General features: G+C 44.2%; 1 protein-coding gene across 2 annotated transcripts in view; it reads left to right on the forward strand.

The window, feature by feature from the left end:
• Positions 1-24,989, forward strand: part of LOC147702592 (LON peptidase N-terminal domain and RING finger protein 1-like) — a 203,018-nt gene that overhangs the window by 125,676 nt on the left and 52,353 nt on the right. For both annotated transcript variants that reach the window (XM_086931259.1, XM_086931260.1), the window contains exon 8: positions 20,379-20,500. In XM_086931259.1, the coding sequence (XP_086787385.1) occupies positions 20,379-20,500 (122 nt within the window). The remainder of the gene's footprint in view (positions 1-20,378; positions 20,501-24,989) is intronic.

Here is a 24,989-nt window from a genome sequence, read left to right on the forward strand (position 1 = left end):
GAGGTACGGTCAGAGTTGGCTCGGTCAAGGGATTGCAACTTCTAAGCAGTGACTTGCCCCACTTTCCCAATGATTACACATCAGCTGTCATGAGGGTGGGGCAACACAAAATTTCCTCTTGCTGGGAGGAAATCACATCAGACTAGAAGAGTTTATTGATAGTTTGCCGTGGCTACTTCTTAAAACTTCTCACGCTCCCTTCCAGTGTCCCATCCCTCAGACACTTCCTCAAGACAGACCATATCTGCCTTCTTTAAAAAGGGGTACACATGTTCCTTCAGAAAGGGTCAATAGCGTGCCTCTGTACCATCCTTACTCCCAAAAAGGTTGGATCCTTTAGGCCCATCCTGCACCTCAGGCCCCTAAACAGTTGTATCCTGTCAGAGCATTTCCATGTGCGATCCTTCAAGACATCACCCATCTGCTCTGACAAAACGATTACATGATGGAACTCAACATCAAAGATGCTTTCTTTCACCCACCAACCACTCTGCCCTCCACCAATACCTTCTCTTTGTGGTAAGTGGCCATCACTACTAATTCAGAGTACCTACTTTCACCATGGCTGCAAGGGTGTTCAGGAAGTGCCTAACCGTGGTGGCCCCACATCTGCAAAGAGGTGACATTGATGTCTTCCCTTACCTCGGTGATTAGCTGATCAAAAGCGGTAGCTGAAAGCAATGCCTAGCCCAAACTGGAGTAGCAATTTCCATGCTCCACACTGTGGGATTTACCATAAATCTCACAAAGTCCCAGCTCCAGCCTCAGCAATTCTAACCCATCTTGAGATTGGTGTTGAACACAGTGACTGTAAAGGCAGACCATAGACAACAGAGTGCTGACATTTCAGCTGTCTTTTTTTTCGACCCAGTCCTCACCTCTGTTGGAACCGTGATGCTCCTCTTCGGGATGACCGCCTCATTCATCAACATTGTACCCTATGCCAGGTTCTACATGCGCCTACTACAGAAGTGCTTCTGCAGCGCCTCTTGGGGCAATGGTCACAGGCAGACCGTCACTGAGAAGGTCTAGATTTGGTAAAGGCCTGAACTCACTGGTCGACGCTGTTCCACAAATGACAACTTTCTGCATGACAGGCCTTGCTTAGACCCAATCTGCAGCTGACCATTGCCACAAGCGTCGGTCTCATAGGTTTGGGTGGACATCTCAACACCATTACTGCATATGGGGTGTAGGGCACTCAACAGGCCCTCTCATCAATTCCGTTAACTACTAGCCATGTGCCTAGCGCTCAAAGCCTTCTTCCAGGTCATTCAGGAATGACAGACAACATGACTGCCATGTTACGATGGTGGTACGCACTCTCACCAACCCTCCACACTAACACAGGAAATCATATCTTGCGCTATTCACCACAACATACACCTTCTAGCAGAATATCTTACAGGTTTGGACATAGACTTTGCAGACCTTCTCAGGAGGACAAATCCACAGGTAAACGAGTGGGAACTCCACCGGCAAGTACTACACAGGGACTTCCAACATTTTGGCACACTGCAAATAGATCTGTTCCCCACTCTTATAAACCAGAATGCCCAAACCTCACCTCCAGGTTCCCACAGTCCATTGGCAATGCACTATGGATGAATTTGTCAGGGATCTTGGACTTTGCTTTTCCTCTCCTCACACTCCTCCCATACGTCATGAGAAAAAGAAGTCAAACATTCCTGATGCTCATCCTGGTAGCTCCCGCTTGGGCCAAGCAGTCTTGATACTCCAGTCTCCTGGAGATGTCCATCAGCCCCTATGAGAAGCTCTCACACAGGCTGGACCTTCACACACAGTTAAAGCCTAATGAGACATTGATCCCCCAGACAACTCAGCTTTGCGATTAGGCACCTGCTGTCTTAGAATCTTAGTATGTAAACTTCTCAGCGGAATGCATGACCATTCTGCAGGAAATGCATAAGCTATTTCAGCCTACTTGCAAAATGGCAATCCTTCATCCCTATTTCAGATCCCAGTAGTTAAGGATTTCATGGAGGATCGCAAGAGAGTCATACCTTCCATAATACCTCTTGCCCTCTATTAAACCTTAATGTAGCTCTTAGGGGGCTCATTAACTACATCTTGCAGTCAGGCACTTGTTACCAACTTACGGTACCCTTCTGGATTTAAGCTGATAATAGAGCAAGTTCCAAGGCCACAACAACAGTTCACCTCGGGAGGTTCTGGAGCATCTGGGTATAAGGGTGTGTTACAGTAATTGGTGCCCCATTCACTTCACACATGGAACGGTCCAGTTAGAAAGAGACTGCAAGCTGGGACTGGGGGACCAGTCCGGGGTAATCCACGCCCCAAGCCTACCAAGGGGGGCTCGCCCTTTGAGATGCTTGGGCACACAGGGACACTGTTAGTCCACTTCAGGTGCAGTTCTGTCTTTAAGCATCAGGTTCGGTGATGGGAGTCACTCACGTTTGGAGGAGGCCTGCAGAAAGAGGCTACAGGTGTCCAGACTGACAAGACCAAGGATGGGCTTGGCTTTTGTGGGTCTCAGGAGACCGTGGGCGCTGTTACCTTCCACCAACTTGGGCTTTGTGGTGCGGGTGCAGAGGTACTTTGAGGTGTCGGGTGGCGGTGATCGGGGACTCACTCTGTCTTTGGTTTTGCAGAAGGGGGGCAAACAGGACAGCTGGACCACTCCTGATGTGGGCCTCACTGTTCCTGAAGTCCCTCAACGTGCAGGTTTCTTTTCCTCAGCATTAGTGTCTGGACTGGACACAACAGGCCGTGGTTGCAGCAAGGGGTCCAGAACCCCAGGTGTTGATACTGCGCAGCTCCAGTCAATCCTGGCTTCCCGACACTTGGAGGGAGGACGGATCTGACCTGTAGGAGCACAGTGATCTCTTCTTGGGTGGCTTCAGTGTTGGTAGTCCAGGTAGGTGGCAGGATGGTAAACCGCACCTTGCTTCTTTGCTGCATGTGGCTGCAGGGGAGTAATTTCTCCACTCTAAGGAATTTTCTTTGCCAATTGGCGTAGCACTGGCAGCCCTCTGGCTTTCTAGGAGGCTGCACAGTGGAAGGATGAGTTTGTTGCTCCCCAAGTGTGGGGGTGCAGCAGGCAGGCTGGCATGATTGAAACCAAGTTAGTTGTGCTCCTCTGTCAGCAGTCTTCTTGGTCCACTCCTTATTTGTGCCCATTGAAATTTGAGGTTCTGGTTTCATGGAGTCCCCTAAATACTCCATTCGGGGGCATTAAGTCGAGTGAGGGGTAGTGGCCAGCGGGGTCCTTCTCCCTGGGCCCCCTAGATGACCATTTCCTTTGCGAAGTGGGCATCACCCTGTCCCAGAATTCCTCATTCCACCACACACAAGATGGTGGAATTCCTAACTTCGTGTTAACTTCAGGCTGTTTACCCTAGAGGTGTGCCGAGCCTGGCAGAGCAACACGCCTCCTGCATAGCTAATTTTCTTGCCTGTCCTGTTGCCCGATGGGACCAGGGGGTGGCATTTTCCCTGTCTGGGGAAGCCTTGGGTCGCATATCAAAGGCGGCAGGGGCCTTCGAAGCCTCCTGACTTGATATTCAGATCGCCAGTCCTCTTGCTTGGAGGAGGTGTAAACACCTCCTGCCAGAGCAGGCATTGTTTCTGTCCTCAGAGAGTGGGGCGTTCACCTCCTTCTGGGTTCAGAAACTAGTCTGTGGCAGCAGTCTGAACTGTACCAGTCAGTCTGCACGCTAGAGGACTGGTTTGGTTCAGATAATATCTCTTAAGCTACCCTCTGGATGTATGTATTAATAAATCCATCACTGGAATCAGCGTAGGTTTATTAATATACGGTGCTTGATACCAAACTCGATAGGCTTCAGGAAAGCCATAATGTAGCAGGAAACTCGTTTTGACCAGTGTCCAGTACATCCCTTTAACATGGCTTCCCTGTTCACTTGTCGCATCAAATACCAGGCATAAAGTGTGGGGACTACTGCAACAAAGGCCCAGTTTCCTATACAAATATCCAAACTCAACGCTAGATGGTAAGAGTATGCAAAGCATAGGAATCTACAGCACTACACGCTATGTACAGATGCTAACGGGGTAAGTAACGTTTTCCTTCCAGAAGAAATACTTCTCGTTACCTGAAAAAGAATATTGTCTCACTAAATACTTGCTTTTCATTGCCAACCAATACAATAATTTGGTCCCCAATGTATATATAATATTCTTAGGATTTCCAGAAACATCCCAAGGATGAGCAGCAATATTTAAGGGATAGATCCCAGTTTGTAGGAGCTGCCAAACATTATGCCAGGATTGCATCTGTTATACCAGGGAGGGCTTGAAATATGCCTGGCAAGATCAAAAATATTGAAAGATTACTTAAAAAAAATATATATATTTTTATTGATGAACAAATCAGGGTATATCAATAGCATTACAGTAAGTTCGCTATGAAGGGACAGCATCCAAAGAGGAGTTTTACAGTACAACAATCCGTATCATCATATTAAACCCACCTCTGTTGATCATTGACTGTTTAATTTCTATCAGCGGGTTGAGAGTTAAATATTGGTGGCGCACATATGTTACCCCTCATAGAGTTCCATTTACCCCATATCTGTGCCCACCTTCTCGGGCAGCCCCTGCTTTCATATATTCTTTTCTGATATCATACACCAGACCATATCTTCCTTCCATGCATTTCGGCCTCCCCCAATTGTTTTGCAATGCTCCGTTTGGCAATTGTCATTTCCAAAGTAAACCAGGACTTTTCTTTATTATTCAAGTCTGTGACTCCTCATATATTTAGGAGACACCATTTGGGTTCTGGCTCTAGTCGAGTCCCCAGTGTGTCTCCCATGCAGCGTATAACTAATCCCCAGCATTTCTTTATGTACATGCAATCCCAGATTACATGGTAGAAAAAGACTACTTTTTGAATCACTACTTTGTTCTTTTTTTTTTTTGATGAATTGGAACAAAAATGTTTAAAAACGGTTGCTTGCACTTATGTGCTATTTTGAAAGATTCATTTCATATTGGTCTAGGAGAGGGTGCTGCTTTGGGAATTTAAAGTTGCATTCTACATTAAAATTCTAAAAGATATTTTTACTCCCACAATCTCACGGCAGTGGACTGTTAATGTAATATGCGTTTGGTTCATACAACTAATTCTGCAGACCGAAAGGGCAAGCTTAGCCATTTTATCTCATAGCATTTTTTCCCAGTAATGAGGCGCATTCCCAGTTCCTGCTAGGTAAAGGGACTGTGCATGGATGAAAGTTGTGGCTCATGAAAGTGCATCCGCAGGTGCTAGGTGTGGCCTAAAGCAGTCTGATAAGTACATGAATACATCAGCCGTGTACTTTCAAAAAACACAACATTGTACTGTATATTGTGCTGTGGGCTGCTGATTGTGAATGTGTTTTTGCTTTGTAGATCACCATAATGACCAATGTAGATGGCTATTTGTCTTTTATTGTGAACCTGTTTAGTAACTTTACCACTGCTAAATCAGATATTTTCTAAATGAGATGCCAATTTTAGTTCACAAGTTAATGTAACATGTGTTTTACCATCATAGAGCTGCCAACCTAGAAAACGTAACCACTGTGTGAAAGGAGAAGGACTTAAACAGTGGTGGGGGGCATACTTAACTTGTCACTGCCTAAAGAGCCATGAAGCAGCATTGGATGAATCTGAGCAATAGGAAGGGGGTGGTGCTTAGAGACTGCCATGGTCCTTGATGCCTTTCCTGTCCTCTTAAAAAAAAATCAAAAAAATAGTCTTCCGAAACCTGCCTCTTGTATCCACTGGAGGATGCCAAAGCCATAATACACTTCAAATGTGCAGAGCCTCTTACTTACAAACTGGAAAACAACCAGCTCACGGGGTGATATCCGCATTTCACGTGGTGTAAGCCGATATTTGAAACACAATGGCACCACATGATATGGCCGGCCTGCCGTTATAATGGAACTGCAGCACGGCCAAAAGTTCAGGTGGCTTGATGCCTTGATCTTGAGATGATACCAGGGGGATAGGGAAGTAGTGAGAAGTGTTAGACGGCAGAGAAGAAGGGCTGAAAGCTGAGAAGATCTCTTAAGTCTACTTCTTGAATGCTTGGGGAAAACGCGAAAATGGTGTTCTAAGAAATTGGTAAATGCTGCCTTGAAACGTTTTAAACTGTGAACTACTCGCCAACTCAAAAATAATTACACAAGTTAAAAAAAGCCAGAGCTGCATGAAAAATTTGGATTTTAGAACCTCTGAGGGATAGGAAGTTCATTCCTAACTGTAATGCTACAGTTGTGTTACGTCAAAGAGACATACAAATATAGTAGTGCCTTTTGAAAATGCCACCTACTTTTCTAAAACTTTTCCATCCATTATTTAGTCCTTTGGATTTGTTAGGATTGCTGTCACTTTACCTGTGCCACACAATGCCATATGCGTCGCACAATCCGGATTGGCTGCAGTGAATAAAACGAGTAATGATTTACACTGAAAAACAGAAGTCGCTACAGTCTGTTTCACAATGCAACCTGCTTGTTTCAGTGTCCTAAGTTTTCATTGTCCTTCTGCGTGGCAGGCTCATGTGTTCATTGTGGGACATTACAGTGCCTCGTGTGTGACACTGCGTCTTACTTACGTTGTGTATATAGAATTATAGATGAATATTGGTGAATTAGGGATGTTTTGACTGAAGGGATCTTAGTGACATCAAATAGACAACGAACCCCCAGTGAAAAACATCCCAGTAATTCACTTTTTATCCATCTAGAATGTTATGTTATGCATAGTCCTCAAAATCACCTACCTCTGATTTCAACTGCTATGAAGAGGCAGAGGTAATGGGGAGCCATACACCACAAGGCCTCTAAGTGTCCCCGTACCAAAGGTAAAAAAAAAACCTTACCTGCCATCCATGATGAATGTCCACCACCTTACCTCCCCCCACCACAGCTGTGCTTTCTGCTTCTCATCAAAGCAAAGCTGCTCTGAAAGGTTCACAGAGCCCCTATCAGCCTGGCCTGAAAGGCCTTTATGACACAGCAACAGGGGGTAACACATTTTGATACCAACTGTTGCAATGTCACAGCAGTGAGTTATAATGTTTGGAAAGTGAAATAAATGATAGAGGCTCTCTGAGAGTCGTACATAAGGATGCAGTTCCATGTAATGAATAAATATCATCTTTCTGTTCTGTGCAATTTTATAGTCTAGAAGCAGTGTTGTGATGTTGTACTGTGCAGTCTCTATCCCGGAGGCGTGATCTCGCACTAAATTTATTGTGCTATGTTTTTGTTTTGCTATAAATGGGGGCTGCAGAGGAGCCTCTTGACTTGTCCAGAGAACATTCCCTTGTTGTGATCTCACTCTACCCTGTAGTATTTGAAACAGTTTTGGAAATCAGCCTCTCTGAGCTGTAAAAAATCTTAGTCTGTGTCGAAGAGCCCCTCAGCCTACCTGAGGAAAGGTTTCGTAAGGACCGTACTATCGTCTTGGTCTCACATTATTCTGTTGTGATGTGTCCTAGACCGTCCTTAAGAACAGTCCTCCTTGTATACGCACTGTAGCTCGCACAGCCTCAGAGTCCTTTCTAGGGAGAATTTGCTCTTCAAGCTGCATGTAATCTATGGACTGTTCTAGGCATTAAGCAATGGGGAGCAGCAACAACATAAGAAAACAAGCCTTGCCGGCATCACTAGGTGTTGCATTCGTTGCTGACTTTTTGGCTTTTCCAATTTTTTTGTGTGTGGATTGATTGTCAGCAGGCACACATTGTATGAAAACCAGAACTGACTAAAAGCCAATATTTATATATTTTTTTATGTAAAAAACATTTTGCACAAGTGGTCCCCTGAATGGTACTACTTATTGTGCGAATGCGCACATTGTGAAATGAAAGGAAATAAAAAGACTATTTGTAAAGCGCAATGGCTACCCTAAGGCGTCCCAGCGCTGCGGAGGTCGGGGCAAAGGCAGAGCTGCAGGGAGTTTCACAGGTTTGTTGAAAAGTCAGGTTTTCAGGAGCTTTCGGAATGTCCGTAGTTTGGGCTCTGATCTGATTGTGAGGGTAAGTGTGTTCCAGAGCTTGGCAAGGTTTTAAGAAAGTGAGCTGCCTCCGCACCTAGCTCTCTTAACTCTGAGTACTGTGGTGAGGTAAGAGGCTCCAGATCTAAGGTGTCTATTGGGGTGGTAGGCGATTACAAGAGGAAGGTTGATGGTGGGACCTGTTCCCCAGTAGGACCGGTGGGCGATGCACATGGCCTTGAATTCAATCCTTACTTTTACTGGGAGCCAATGGAGGTCCTTCAGTTGGGCTTTAACTAAAGCTCAACGAGGGATTAACCAGAGCAGAATGCTGTCATTCAGTCTGGTAACCCAATGGCAGAGGTACACAGACCCTGTGCTGTGCCTCATTGGGTAGCGCAAAAAATCACAGGGATGGTGGCCTGCTGGGTTCAGCAGACCATCAGGTCTGTCATTGATTTTAAATAAAGCAATGTTATTTTTTTAATTAAATGCACCCCATTTTCCTTGAAGGTAAATAAGATACGGTCTGGATCAGAAAGCAGAGAACTTAAACACCTGGGTTATCAATGCAACAAACCGAGTCTCTCCCACCAAACCAGTCAAAACTCACAGACCCACATAACAAGCCAGCTGGTACACCCAGGAAGTATGCACGTCGAAGCTCAGGTACAAACCACTGGAAAGAAGATGGCATACCAGCGGGAATATAATATTAATAAGAGGAACAGTCGCACTCCTGGGTGGGTAGTCCGGTGAATTTTCTTCCAAAGGTGAAGGAAGGTAGGGTGCTAGAGATGATCTCCTCCTGTTCATAGAGGTGCAGGGGTAACAACTAAGAAAAAATCTGAAGCACTCCTGAGGCGATAGGGATCACTTTTCATGAAATTCGATAAAACAAGTATTCTTTTTAAAACCAATCCAAGATTTATTCCTGAATTTATTTCATATTACTTCATATGAAAATTGCTAAACGTTATTATTCCATCCATAATAATACAATCCAAAGAATAGCTAGACAGATCTTAATGCATGCCAAAGATTTTTAGCTGGCCATCACTTTGAAAATATAGCCCGATGCATTTCGAGCCAATGCTCTTCCTCAGGGGAAAATTAATTTCTTTGTGCTGTTAAACCACGATTCCGAAGAAAACAATGCTCGCGTTACGCAATTTGCAATTTGTAATTTTCATATTAAGTAATATGAAAAAGCAAATTCAGGAATAAATCTTGGATTTTTAAAAAAAGGAATACTTTTATCGAATTTCATGAAAAGCGATCCCTATCGCCTCAGGAGTGCTTCAGATTCTAACCCTTCCCGGGTAAGGGCTTTTTACTTAGGTGTTACACCAGCAGGAATCACATGGACAAAGCCACCTGCAAATCAGCCCTCAACAACTACCACCGCCAGCTCAAAGCTGCAAAAAAGGAGGCCTGATCAAAACTAGCGGCAACAAACAAAGGAACTCTACACCTCCTCACAAGGACTCTGTGATGCCTTCGCTGACCATTTCCAAAACAAGATGGCAACCATCTACAAAAATTTGGATCCCCAACCCTCCGACCTCTCCAGCAACCCATCAACTACTACTACTACTATGACTACTACCACTACCACTACCACCACCACCTCCACCGACTACCCGCTTACTCTGCACACCAAACATAACCCCTTGTATGAAATAAATCCACTCTGGAGCACCCAATGATCCATGCCACCACCAACTCTTCAACCTCAAAACAGATGAGATCATCCACCAGTTCACAACCATCCTCAACGACAGCCACCTTCTCCGATACATGGAAACATGCAGGGATCAGACCCTTCGTCAAGAAACCTTTGGCAGGTCCCAGCAAGCTCAAGAACTACCGTCCCAACTCCTGATTTCCGTTCCCTGCCAAAGTCCTGGAAAAGGCCAACAACCTCCATCTCACAGAGACAGCGATGATTGCTGCAACAGATGACATCCGCACCATACTCGCCAGAGGAGAATCTGCCGCCCTTATCCTCCTAGATCTCTCTATAGCCTGCAACACAGTCTCCCACCACACACTCATCAATCAACTATGCCATATGGGAATCACAGATGATGCGTTCAGATGGATGGCATCCTTTTCATGGGATGCACCTAGAAAGTCTGCCCCCAACCCACTTTCATCTCGCAACCCAAGCACACCATCTGTGGTGTACCCCAAGGATTATCCCTCAGTCCAACCCTCTTCAACATCTACATGACACCACTTGCATACCTCGCCAGATAACAGAACATCAACATCATGGCCTATGCTGACAATACCTGGCTTGTCCTCTTGCTCTCCGAGGACCCCGCCTCGACGAAGACCAACTTCCACAACTATATGAAGAATGTCACTGCCTGGATGATGGACAACTGCTTGAAGCTTAACACATACAAAATTGAAGTTCTGATCTTCGGCAGTCACACCACTCTCTTGAACGACTCCTGGTGGCCGGCAGAGTTATGACCTACTCCCATGCCAACAGACCACGCCCAAAATGTTGGCATCACCCTGGACAGCAAATTGTCCATGAAATGTCAGGTCTCCCCGTGTCCTCAGCTTGCTTCCACACTCTCCACATGCTCCGCAAAGTCTTCAGATGGCTCCCCATCAGCCACAGGAAACCTTGACACAGGCTTTCATCACCAGCCAACTAGACTACGGCAACACACTCTGTGCAGAGACTCCAGACATTGCAGATCGCAGCTGTCAGACTGATCCTCAACCTGCTCAAGAGGACACCCATCACCCAGCTTCTGAAGGGCCTTCACTTGCTCCCTGTCCAGAAGAGAGATGCTAGCTAAAGCTTCTGACCCATGCCTACAAAGCACTACATGACCAAGGACACGCATACATGAACCACCGGCTGCACTTCCACTGACCGACCAGGAATCTCCTATTCACCCACCTCGCCCTCGGACAGATTGCACGCTCTAGAGAACAATCCTTCTCCCACCTAGCCGGCAAAGCCTGGATCGCCCTCCCCCTTTACTTCCGCACCGCATTCTCGCTGATGCTCTTCAGGAAGGGACTCAAGATCTTCCTCTTTGACCTATACCTGAAGCACAGTGCCTGGATACCCTTTAGGGTGATAAGCAGTACTACAGAAGTACTACTTGATTGAAAGAAATTGAAAAGGTTTCTCTTCAATTTATTTTTTAAGAGTAGGAAGCGGTCTCTGGGACCACTGCCTGCTCTCAAACGCTTTTACAAACATGGGGACCCCTTCCAGTTTACAAATATTTACCACCTTCTTCAAGTAGGCGGTAAAATCGAAATGTTTTGCAAGCAGTTGGAAAACATTCACACATACAGCTGCAAGTTTCTATTAGGAAGGGAGGCCCTTAACATGGCTCTTCCTAATACCGACTCGCAGACCCATTTTGCGATTCGGTATTAAGTTACCGAATCCCAAAATAGGGCTTTGCACATAGAAAAATATTTTTTCCGGTCGAAAACGTTCAACCTATAAAAATCATTGTACTTCTGGCCCCTAGTTTTATGCCTGCTTGTGACGTGTGCTAAAATGAATGCCTGTTTATACCCGTTTCCCTTACCTTCGATCGTTTGTCCCCATGTTGTAGGTAGATTACAACAATTTTGACCTAGAGGGTCACTAGTTTACATGTCCTAATATCTTCAGGTCTCCTTTATATTTTTGCCTTTGTGCCATTTGAGACCAAAGATGTCTTCATGGATTTCCGAATCTGAGACCTGTGCCATCCTGAAAATCCAAGGTTTTCAGAAAGCTGAGTTAATCTCTCCCATCTGACCCCCATCAGCTCGACACTTTAGATGGCCTTTTTTAGAGCTAGACTTTGATGTCATTCTAGTGAGAGCAATTACTGCCCACTCAGCCCTGACTGTGCAGTGACTAATGGTGAAGCACTATAACTATAGACGGCAGCAAAAGCCTTTTACATGTGCCTTTGTGGTTAGACTGCCCTCTGGCTCTCCCATATAAAGGGTCCAATTGGTCCCCCGTAACTAGGTGCTTGACCAATATCATGTGTATGACCTGTTTGAAGAATGCATGTTGTATGTGAGGGTGTGTTTAACAAGTGGACTGGTGGGTCCTGGGGTCCATTGGTCCCCATATGTTTGTGCTGCATGACATAGTGATTGCTTTTGTGTCAGAATGGTGATGTTAATCTTGGACATCCCAGCACTGATTGTACACTCTCTTACTCCCCTCCTGAAGCTGGTATACTCTGTGACTGGGTAAGTTAGTGAGCTAGTTCCCTAAGAATTTAGCGTAGTTAGCCTCTGCTTGACTGATACCCACCCTTTGTCATTCCTCTTCTTGTGGCCAATGCTCTCAAGATCATACCTGACCAGCTAAAACTGGCCTCAGTTTGGCCACTGGGTACGGAGCCCCCAAACTAGAGGCAAATGCTCTCCAGGACTGGAGACGCTTTGTAGACCCTTCTATTGGCTGTGGATTGCCACCTTGGCTACCAAAGCCGTTCTTTGACCCGTTTTTGGTTAATCTTCAATGGACGGACATTGAGAAGACTTGCACACCTGTATAGGAATGAAGTGGACACTGGCCTATTTCTGTTAACAGAATGTCCTGGAGAGATCGAGGGAGAGCGAAGCATCCCAGATTAGATTACCATATAACTGTGCCCAGAATGTATCCGCTTCCTCTCCAACTTTGTTAGTTTGTCGGCCTTGCTGGACTGTTGGGTCCAGACCTATGCAGAAACCAGGCATGCTGAGCTATCATGGCTTGTGTCAGACGGTTGTGACAAAGTGGGATTTTCATTGACTGAAGATTTGAGTCTTTTGAAGTTATTGGGAGTTATTCCCCAAAAACTTGTAAGGGGTGGGTTGGTCCCTAATGCTCAGCAACTAAAAGTGCTAGGTGCTTAGAGTTTTTGTGGCAGCTTTATTTTAACTGGCTCCTGTTTTATGTTTAATTATTCCTTTTCAGTCAACATTACTGACTACGTGGAGGAAAATGCTCTCACAAGCCACCCAAGCCACAGAAGAGAATGGCATGTGGTGGGTTAAATCGGAAAGGTGTGGTTTAAAAAAAAAATAACTTTATTTAGATTTTCAGTGAGAGAAACCAATGGAACACTTCACTGTGACAACAGATAAAAACAAATAGCAAAGCAAAGAAGTGCTCATGATGCATTGATAACCACAGAGGGCACTTTCCATTCACATTGGGAAGAAGCAATTACCAAGAAATACAGTGTTCGAGGCACATGAGCTGCAGATTGTACACTTAGCATTAGATTGCCAACTGGTGTTGGGCTTGGATGATTGCAGGTTGTTGTTATCTTGGAAGAAGTCTTTGTAGTCACGAGATAGGTGACTCCTCCCTTGAACAATACTGCGCATGGGCATCCGCTCCATCCTTAGATTGTTTTTTTTCGCCACTGGGTTCGGATGAAAGTTCTCCGCTCCTGCTAGAAAAACACTTTACAAGCACCTCAAAGCGCAAAACATCCTCAAACTTCTAATAACTACCTTCGACATTGACTACAATAGTTTCGATGCCATCAGTTTGATTCTGGTCATCGACGCAGGCCGTTGGGCCTATCGACGCCGTGCGCCCTACACCTCATGAACAGAACTCCATTCAAAAGATGCCCTGTATGTCGAGCAAAGTTTCCACATAGCGTTCACCTCTAGGTCTGCAACCTCTGTCTATCGCCAGAACGCGACGTATCGACCTGCACAGCTTGTGCATCCTTCCGATCAAAGAAAACCATCCGGGATCGGAGGGCCCTTCGACATGAAATGAGGAGATCAGCTCCGGAATCGGAAGATATCTTCGATGAAGAGGTTCCGCTCGTTCCCGAAGAAGATTCACCTGACCTCCAGATCGTATCAGAGGCAGACGACTCAGATGACTCCATTCCATCGGGTCAGTGCATGAGTACTACTGCCCCTGCACCACATACAGTTCCCAAACTGAAGGCAAAGGTCAGCACTCCGCCCGCTGGGCCCAGTCGAGACTGAACACCCGCTTTGAAAGCCCCGCCTTCGAGCCCGACTCCGAATAAAACAACTAAGCCTTCTAGTGCCTCTGCACCGAGCAAGCCGCACGTGCCTATTCCACCCCATCCATCGGCACCAAAACCCAAAGCTAGCTCTGCACCGAAACCAAAGGATGACTCTGCACCGAAACAGAAAGACCTCTCGGCACCGAAGCCTAAAGAAGTATCGGCACCGAAACCGAAAGAAGTACCGGCTCCGAAGCCGTCCACTTCTAAACATAAAAGTGCGAAGCCATTGTCCGATGCCTCGAACCCAACTACACCAGCTCCCACACCGAAAACACCTTCTTCAGTGCCGAAGCTCACAAGACCTGATTCTGAAGTGCCCGAGCCCTCGAACCTGCCTACCAAGCTGAAAACAACACCTTCGGCACCGAAAACTATGCCAAAGGACGTTATATCACCTCCCAAGGCTAAACACACAAAACAACCTTGGCTGGAACCGAAAAAATCGCCACCCAAGAAGGTTTTACATGAGGAGGAACTTTTTTTGCCAGATCCTCGACAAAAGATCTACATCGACCCAAAAACAGGTCATGTAGAAGCTACACCTCACAAAAAGAGACCAGCAGATGCAACGCCCACACCTGTGGTTCTTGCCAAGAAAAAGCACTGTGCAACATCCCCTATGCACATTTCCTTTCCTATACCTCCTCTTCCTTCTTCTTCTGTTCCTCTTCACATATCACCTCAAATCTCCCCTGCACATTCTCCACTTATATCATCACATTCTCCTCAACATGATGATGATGAATGTAGTCTGGGTGGAGGGGATGATATATATGAGCCTTTCCCGTACCCCGTGGATGATGTTATATGGGACTTGCCAAACCCACAAAATGTGCCTGATATTCCTGACCCGCAGTTATACCCTTCAAAACCTTCCCCTCCAGAGGATAACATTGCTTTTGGTCATTTGTTAAACAGAGCTGCTGCTTACCATAAAGTCACTATGCATTCTGATGAGGCTGAGGAGGATTTTCTCATAGATACCTTTGAACAGTCTCAACGGTTTGTTCAAATTCTTCCCATGATTAAAGAGGTAATTAAACATGCTCCAGAGGTATTTAAAGACACTGCACGCACTAGAATTTTGAACCCCAGAATTGAGAAAAAATATAGGCCTGCACCCACAGACCCAGTCTACATTAAAGGACACCTACCATTAGATTCTTTAGTTTTGTCCAATGCTAGGAAAAGGGCAAATTCTCAAACTTCTGGCAAAGCACCCCCACCTGACAAAGAATCCAAAGTAATTGATTTGTCTGGTAAAAGAATAGCTGCACAAGCCACTAACATATGGCGTATAGCTAATACACAAGCCCTCCTCTCTCGTTACGATAGAGCTCATTATGATCAATTAGGAAAACTACTTGAGCACCTACCAGATCAATATAAAGCTCAGGCAACTGCCTCAATAAAATGTGCACTAGGTGCGGCAGACATTGCATCTAGAGCTGTGAATACCAGTGTCATACTTAATAGACATGCGTGGCTACACAGCATGGCTACACATTTCTGGGTTTAAACAGGAAGTGCAAACTACCATTTTAAACCAACCATTTAATCAGAACCAATTATTTGGCCCAGAAGTGCACACTGCACTCAAAGATGAAGAAAGATACGGACACTGCCAAGTCTATTGGGGCTTTACAGTCCACACTAGCTAGAGGTTCCTTTCGCGCTCCTTCTACAGAGGAGGCTCCAAACAAACTGGAGCAGACACTACAACATCTTTCAAATCTCAAACACAAGCCTCCTCTAACAAGGGATATTTTAGAGGAGGATACAGAGGAAATAATAACAAAGGAAGAGGTCGCGGTAACAACAGCAATCGACGGTAACTTCCCTCTGCTCCCCCAACAGCATTCCACTCCTGTAGGGGGCAGATTAACACAGCTCCTGCCTGTCGGGAACTCCATTACAACAGACAAGTGGGTGAGACAGATTATCCAACAAGGCTACTGCCTAGAACTTACAGCAACCCCTCCACACATACCTCCCAGGCAGCGTCCAATGTCTACAGACCACCTGACTCTGCTACAACAAGATGTTCTGTCACTTTTACAAAAGGATGCCATTCAATTAGTTCCTTTAGAAGAACAGGGAACAGGGGTTTACTCGCTGTATTTTCTAATTCCCAAAAAGGACGGGACACTCTCGACCTCAGGCCCCTCAATCAGTACATACAATCAGATCTTTTTCATATGATCACTCTGCAACAAGTGCTCCCACTACTGCAACTAGGCGATTTCCTTTCAACACTAGACCTAAAGGACGCATTCCTATACACCCTGCTCACAGGAGGTACCTAAGGTTTGTAATACAAGGACAACACTATCAGTTCAAAGTCCTTCCATTTGGGGTAAGAACAGCACTACGCGTGTTCACAAAGTGCTTAGCAGTAGTAGCAGCACATCTCAGAAGGCAGCAGATACATGTCTTCCCTTTTCTAGACGATTGGCTCATAAAAGCCAAGTCATTCAGTCAATGTGTCCAACACACACATCAAACAATTAAAACGTTGCACAACTTGGGGTTCACGATCAACTACACCAAGTCGCACCTTCAGCCTTCTCATGTACACCAGTATCTAGGGGCTACAATAGACACATCTACAGCTCTAGCGTATCCCAGTCCAGCAAGGATACAGAGCATTCAAGCCTTAGTCACAGTCTTCCACAACAACAATCTCTGCAAGCCAGAGCGTTCATGAGACTAATAGGCATGATGGCATCTTGCATCTTCATAGTACCACACGCAAGATTGCAAATGCGCCCATTACAAGAGTGCCTAGCACAACAGTGGAACCAGGCTCAAGGTCAACTAACAGACCTGGTGTTGGTGTACAGCCGCACGCATCGCTCTCTGCAATGGTGGAACACCAAAAACTTGACAAATGGGCGGCCGTTCCTCGAACCTGTTCCACAGTTAGTGCTCACAACAGACGCATCTCTCACAGGATGGGGAGCCCATCTCTTACATCATACAACTCAAGGTCAATGGAAAAATCAACAAAACTGTTCCATATCCACCATCTAGAGCTGCTAGCCATATTCTTAGCATTCAAGACTTCAACTACAAGTACAAAACAAATCTGTCTTAATCCCGACTGACAATATGACAGCCATGTACTATATACAAAAACGGGGGGACACACTCTCTGCAACTGTCCCAGCTCGCTCAGAACATTTGGAGATGGGCCATTCCTCAAAATATACATCTGTTGGCAGAACACCTTCCAGGAGTTCACAATCAGATAGCAGAGCTGTTAAGTCGGCAGTCACAACACATTCACAAATGGGAACTACATCCACAAGTTCTTCAGCCATTCTTCCAGAGGTGGGGTCATCCACACATAGATCTGTTTGCTACCCATGAAAATGCAAAATGCCCAACCTTTGCCGCCAGGTTTCCACACCCATTGTCCAAGGGCAATGCGATATGGATGAACTGGTCAGGCAGATTTGCATACACTTTTCCGCCCTCCCACTGATTCCATTAGTAGTGCGCAAGCTCAGACAACAGTCTATCAAACTGATCCTGGTAGCTCCCACATAGGCACGTCAACCGTGGTTCACCACACTGCTGGATCTCTCTCTGGTTCCACATCAAAAGTTACAGCTCACACCCTCCCTGTTAAAACAGAACCATGGAGAAATCCTCACCCAGACCCAAAACAACTGAATTTAACGATCTGGCTCCTGAAGTCTTAGAGTTTGGTTATCTAAACCTACCACCAGACTGTATGAACATCATTAAAGAGGCTAGGAAACCCACTACCAGAGCGTGTTATCCGCTAAATGGAAAAGATTCGCAAAATATTGCAGAAATAATCAAATTGATCCCCTGGATGCTTCCATCCAGAATACCATTTGTTACCTTTTACATCTACAAAGGTCTAATTTAGCATATTCTTCCATACGCCTGCACCTTGCAGCAATTGCAGCGTATTTACAAAACAGACAACATCTGTCTCTCTCCAGAGTGCCTGCAATCAAAGCATTCATGGAAGGATTAAAAAGAATAATCCCACCCAGGTTGCCACCTTGTGTGGAACCTGAACATTGTCCTTACAAGACTCATGGGACCCCCTTTCGAGCCTTGACATAAATGTGAACTGCAATTCCTAACATGGAAAGCAGCTTTCCTTGTTGCTATTACCTCTCTTAGAGTAAGTGAGATAGAAGCTTTCACTATACAAGAACCATTTTTTCAAATACATCCTAACAAAGAGGTTCTTAGATCTAATCCAAAATTTCTTCCAAAGGTCATCACTCCTTTTCACTTAAATCAATCTGTAGGGTTACCTGTGTTTTCCCAAAACCCAGACTCTGTAGCGGAGAGGGCTTTACACACTCTAGATGTTAAAAGAGCTCTTCTATACTATGGAGATAGAACTAAATCTTTTATAAAAACAAAATAACTGTTTGTATCTTTCTCTCCTCCACACAAAGGCAACCCACACTCCAAAGGTGGGATCGCAAGGTGGATTGTAGTGTACAAATATGCTATCTAAAGGCTAAACGTACATTAACAGTTCCTCCTAGAGCACACTCCACTTGCAAGCTAGGAGACTATATGGCTTTCTTAGGAAACATACCCCTAGAGGACATATGCAAGGCAGCAACATGGTCTACACCACACACCTTCACTAAACACTGTTGTGTTGATGTGCAAGCCAAGCATCAAGCTGCAGTAGGCCATGCTGTCCTTAAAAATCTCTTTCGAACCACTGCAACGGATACAAGCGACCGCCGCTAGGGGAGACACTGCTGTACAATCAATGTTAAGTGTACAATCTGCAGCTCATATGCCTCGAACGGAAAATGCTACTTACCATTATGCATCTGTTCTTGGCATGTAGAGCTGCTGAGTTGTACATGCCCTCCCGCCTCCCCGGGACTTGTATCCATTCCAGTTTTCATCTTACTTAGATGCACACGCATGGACATCCTTTTTTCTTTACTTATACTAACTCCATCATTTCCCATCATGGCGAAAAACAATCTAAGGATGGAGCCGATGCCCATGCGCAGTATTGTCCAAGGGAGGAGTCACCTATCTTGTGACTACATAGACTTCTTCAAAGACAACAACAACCTGCAATCATCCGAGCACAATACCAGGTGGCGATCCTATGCTAAGTGAACAACTCTGCAGCTCCTCATGCCAAGAACAGATGCATACTGGTAAGTAGCATTTTCCTTATGGTGCCTCCACTAGTATCGGGCTCTAGATGCAAAATGAAAGTGTGGGTATCCAAGAAAAAGATTCTGTAGCATAGAAGTCTGATGCTATGGAAGCCAAAAGGCTGTCCGAACAGTGGCTTATCGCAGATGAGTTAAGTTTTCCCCTGGCCTATGAAGTTGGGCTCCACACATCACTATGTCTTGAGGTACGTGGGAGGAGAATCAAATAGGTATTAGTTTTAGTGTTGTTGCAGGAAACCAGATCTCTTCCTCATTCCATATTGGCCCCTTCTCCCAGCTCAAAGCCTGAGGTACACAAGAAAGTAATTAATAGAATTAATTTCAGCCAGAGTAATTACTCAAGCCACATCTCAGTTCATTATTATTTTGCACTTTTTGTCACCCAGGTTTGGGCCCAGACCTATGCAAGTCAGTCTTGACCCTGCTCCAATAATAACAGTCCAGCCCAAACTGCCAGACCTACCTCATTAGCCATCAATAATTATACTGCTGGCACTCTATGTGCAGACGATTATACCTCATTGACATAACTGATTAATGTCAGTAAAGGGGAAAGGCAATGGTGGTATCCAACCATAAGGACTGTTCTTAAAAAACGACTTGATCAGTAAATTTCCAGAGTCGGACACCGGCATAGCTGGCATACATCGTGAATCTCCAAGGATTGATGCTTCTTAAATATGGAGTCTACATCGAGACCACTTGATCTCTTTCCCACTGGCATATAATATACCCTAGGGGGAATGTTATAAGTAAATAGCATGTGCTTACTGTTTACAAAATGTCTTTTAGCTGTCCACACTGTACATCAGATAATGTAGGAGCTAGGACTCTGTTATTGCTTTCTAGCCTGGTGGTCCACCACTGCTCTTGCAACCCTTGTGTTATTGTACATTTGGGACGCTAAGCGATGTGGGTTAGGGTTGCTAGTAGTAGTGCCCGAGGTGGTCTCTACGCTCTGGTGTTGCCATTTAGAAATCTCCGCCCTGCAGACTTCTCATCAACTGGCCCATGTTGTTTGTTCTTTTACAATGCAAACCGAGCCAGAATGGATATTGTTAGGGTCTGCAAGCCAGCACCAGTGCTTGTTTTTTTCCAGTGTTGATGATGAATCACGTTTTCTCTTTGGATCTTCCAGTATCTGAAAGATGGGAAGTACACACCCACTGCAGTGCTGCAGGACATCATGGCCACCACCTTCCCCGTTGAACTATCTGAAAGAAAACAAGTTCATGACCTGGAAATGGTGGAGTTGTCTAAGTAAGTATTGAACCTGCAAGGAGGGCAGTCAATATTCTTTATGTAACTGTTGATTTATTAAGTAGTTTTATAAAGTGGTGCATGCTGTCTTTCATATGCAAGTGCTCCATGGATGAACTAAAATCCTATTTTGAGTATCAGGTAAATGAGTCCATTTGGTGAACCTGACTTCCCGCTCTGAAATGTCTCAATCGCTACCTTGTTCTGGTTGTAGATAAATTATTTGGAAGCCAGAACAGACATTTTGAGTGTGGTTTGGAGTGGACTTGAATTAATTGTATTCCACAGCCTAGGACCTAGGGCACACAAGAGTCTGTGGATGATCAGATGTGCGTTTTTTAAATGTAGGTGTCCAGAGTTCACTTTGTGAATAGTACAAATATTCCTGAACTTGAGCCTTGCATTTACAGGGAGTCGGTGGAGTATTTTCAGGGCTGATTTTTGCATGGTCTTCTTCCTGCAGATTCCGCCTGATTATTGGAGCCTTTGCTTCCTATCAATTATTTTTCTAAGCAGCACAGTATAGACTGGTTTGCTGTAGTCCAAACATGCTACAGCTAGATCTTTTCTTAACTTACTCTAGTGGTTAGTTTGGAAGAGTGGTAACATATTTTGCGGATCAGAAAAAGCTATATGTTGATGCTCCTGACCACTGCATTCACTTGAGAAACAGAAGAGCTCAGAGTCCAGGAGTATTTGCAAACTCTTTACTTTTAGTATAGTAGAAGGATGTGAGCCTACTTTTGGAGGAATGCGGGAGGGTAAAGGGTCACATTATAATCTTCCTAGTGCCATGATCTCAATCCTGGCTCTGTTCATGTATGGGTGAAAAAATACACTGGAACACAAGGTTCAGGCATCTGATAATAGTGGCCTTTCTGTGGGAAGGAGAGAAGTATTGCATAATGTTTTACATCACTGCCTGCTGAATAACTTATGATTATCTTCGAATGTAACATCAACAATCTTGACCTACTGTTATTTGTCTTGAGAATCATTGAGTAACCCTGAATTACTAAATATCCATGTAACAAGGCTCTACTTTTTGGTTTTTCTTAAAAAATAAAGTGTATGACGCCCATCTGAAAAACATATCCAGTTGCATCCAATATTTTGCATGAAATCTCTTCATTTGCGTGTTCATTTATAAATCTCAGCAGACTCAATGAATGGTTTGCGTAGCTGCTTCTGAACTGTTCAAATTATTTTTATTAAAGGTTGACTATTTATAACAAACCATAATCTCCATGGCCTCGGGTGTTTAAATCACAGATGTCGTTTGTCCCTTATGTGGTCGTCTCCCTAGTTTTGAGGAACCATTAATGGCAACACTATCCATGAGAACAGGGGTACATCTTTTGGGATTAGGAGAGTCTTCTTACCTGCCTCTAGATCTAGGCCCTGTGACATGCAACTCCTTCAACCAGTTAATAATTTTCTACAATTCCCATTTCTTCATGACCTTCAAATTGCAATAAATATGTTGTGAATGATTTGCAGTTACAGTTACCTGATAGCTGCTCTTCACCTCTGTCCACTAGTACTGTTGCTGACCCTGGTGTGCATCTGAAAGTGACCTTTTTTAATTTTGGTCTCAAAGCAGAGCTCCTGCGTTGCTTCTTTCAGAGTTGTGCAGATAGTGATTCCGTTAGTGACTCCTGCTTATCTATGTGAGTTAATTGTATGGCTTTGTAGCTTGAGATGTTTTACAAATTGCCCTCTTTTGAGTTTTGGGTACAATTGTTGAACAGAGAGGCATGTTGACTGGTTCTTCTTTTATTTTTTATGAAGGAATGGAATTGTGGACCCAAAAATAGTGTAGTCCACAAATCCAAAATGAAAAAGAGTATCCCATCTGGAACCCGAGTGGTTCCTTCAGGAATAAAAGGAAGAGGGGGTTCTCTTGAGTAGACGCGACACCAAGAGTTCCTACGTCAGCCTATAGCCAGCCCACTATTGTGGGTGGGAAGGGAAAGAGACAATTTTCTTAATATAGCCCTCACTCACTCTAATAGTGACATTCTTCATCATCGGACTCACCCCAACTTCTATTTTTTTTTTTTTTAAATATTTTTATTGAAGTATTTTTGCATTTATTTACAAAGCACGGCATCCTTGATACAAACCATAAATTGGAGGAGGAAAAGTATATGCCACTAATTCATAAGCAGACATAAAAGAAAAACAATAACTAAATCATCGGCGGGTGAGGGTAGTATTACAAAAGATAGATTCAAACACAGATTAAGTCATAAAAAATACCATTGATAGATGCTACAAATGTTTTCATATTGATCAGCCTCAAGATTATATTTGCGCCAAGTTAATATCTCTTGTCCACGGGCAATCCAACATTTCTCCTTATTATACTTCCTTCCATCGAGTTATAGGATCCCATATTATATTGCCCAGCTTCCTACCCTTTTTTCCCTTCCTTGCATATATCACTTTCTCGATTTTATACATTATTAGTAACTTAGCCAGCCATTTATGGAAGGTAGGTGGTACAGGATCTATCCATGCAGAGGCTATACATAGTCTCATAATAGCCATAGCAACAAACAAAAATTCCCTACCACGAACAGAGCGTGTATCCTCAGCATTTACTCCTAATAGGATAGTTCCTGGGGTTAGAGCAACTTCGCTTTCTACAATGTTACTTATAAAACTTTCAATTTCCTTTTTAAACCGGTCTAAGCGGGGACATAAAGCAAATACATGTTCCAAGTCGGCATCCGAGCTCCCACACCTATAGCATGTAATGCCCACTAAGCCTCCCCATTGAGCTATTTTAGCCGGTGTATAGTACAGGTGGTAGAGTGTTTTATAGTGCTGAGCCTGTAATGGTGCTACACATAGTAATGATTTCCCCATTTCTAGTGAGATTCCAAAGCTTTCATAACTAATTGTAAGATTATCCCTCCATTTTTCACTCCACTTTTGATGATCATCTTGTTTTACTTTCATCAATTCAGCATACAATCTTTTAATTGTGCAATCCTCTCCTTTCCGAATAATTTCCATTATAGCATTCCGCCTGAATCCTAAAACACCACCTTTCTTTGCCAGGAGGAAACTCCTGATCTGCAAAAATTTAAAGAACTGCCTTGTTTCTAAGTTGTATCTATCCTGCAGATCTTTGAATTGTAGAAAACAATGTTCCCCCCTAACATCTCCAATGCTTCTGATTCCCCTATTTTCCCACTCTACCATTACGGATCCCGAAAAAATATTTTGTGGAAGGGTTGGATTATGTAACAATCTCGTATAAGAATTAAATTTTCCCAAGCCAATTTTTTTAGAAAAACTTTTCCATATTTCGAATGCTGCAATTATTACCTTGAACTTTGTCCTCTTGTAATAGCTAGCCTCTGTGAATTTTAGAAGAACATCCTTCGCTTCCGTTCCCAGGGTTAGGCCATAGGTTGCTAATGATCCATACTCACTCCACTCCTCCCCTCCACTGCCCTGTTCACCTCCCATTAAGCCAGCCATGTTCTGTAAAGCTGCCGCCCAGTAATAGAATTTTAAATCTGGGACTCCCCAGCCTCCCCTTTCTCTTGGCAGTGTCATATATCTGAGAGCCCTTCTCGTTTTACCTTTTGCCCAGAGAAATCTATTTAGTATATTCTCTAATTTCTTAAATATTTTATTTTCGAAGAAAAGCGGTATTGCCCTAAAAAGATATAGAAATTTTGGAAGGATAATCATTTTTACTATATTAGATCTTCCCACTATTGATAAGTGTAAATTATCCCATCTATCCAAATCTTTTTCCACTTTCTTAATTAAAGGGGAGATGTTCCTTTCCACCAAGTTATCCAAGTCTGCCATTATTATAACCCCTAGATATTTACCTTCTTGTGTTACTCGATTATCTAAACATGGAGTATACGAGTTTTTAATTATCTGAGTTTTTGTTGTATTTAACTTGTATCCCGAAATACTTCCAAATTTCATCGCCTCAAGCTCAAGGTGTTCTATAGCTTCAGATGGGTTTGGAGAAATAACAGCGATATCATCTGCGTAGGCTAAAATTTTGCATTGCCCGATAAGCGTTGTAACTGGTGTTATCATCGCTGATGCCTCTATTTTACGTATAAGCGGGTCCATATATATAGCGAACAGTAAGGGTGAACAAGGGCACCCTTGTCTGGTACCTCTTTTTATATGAAATTTTCCTGTGTTCCCACTGTTCACTCGTAGTGTCGCTACTGGTTCTAAGTACAGAGTTTGTATGGCTTTGATAAAGCCCTGTTTGATTCCCGTTCTAGCTAGAGCATACCAGAGGTAGCTCCAAGAGACCCGATCGAATGCCTTTTCTGCATCGAGTAACATCACAGCGATCGGATCCCCTGTGACTGCCGAAACGTCAAATAGAGTTATTGCCTTCCGTATATGGTGGGTGGTTCCTCTCCCTGGTATGAAACCATGCTGACAACTGCTCACGATTTTATCTATAATTCTTGCCAGTCTTGATGCTAAGGCT

The sequence above is a fragment of the Lissotriton vulgaris genome, chromosome 7, assembly GCF_964263255.1.
Source record: "Lissotriton vulgaris chromosome 7, aLisVul1.2, whole genome shotgun sequence".
Lineage (NCBI taxonomy): Eukaryota > Metazoa > Chordata > Amphibia > Caudata > Salamandridae > Lissotriton > Lissotriton vulgaris.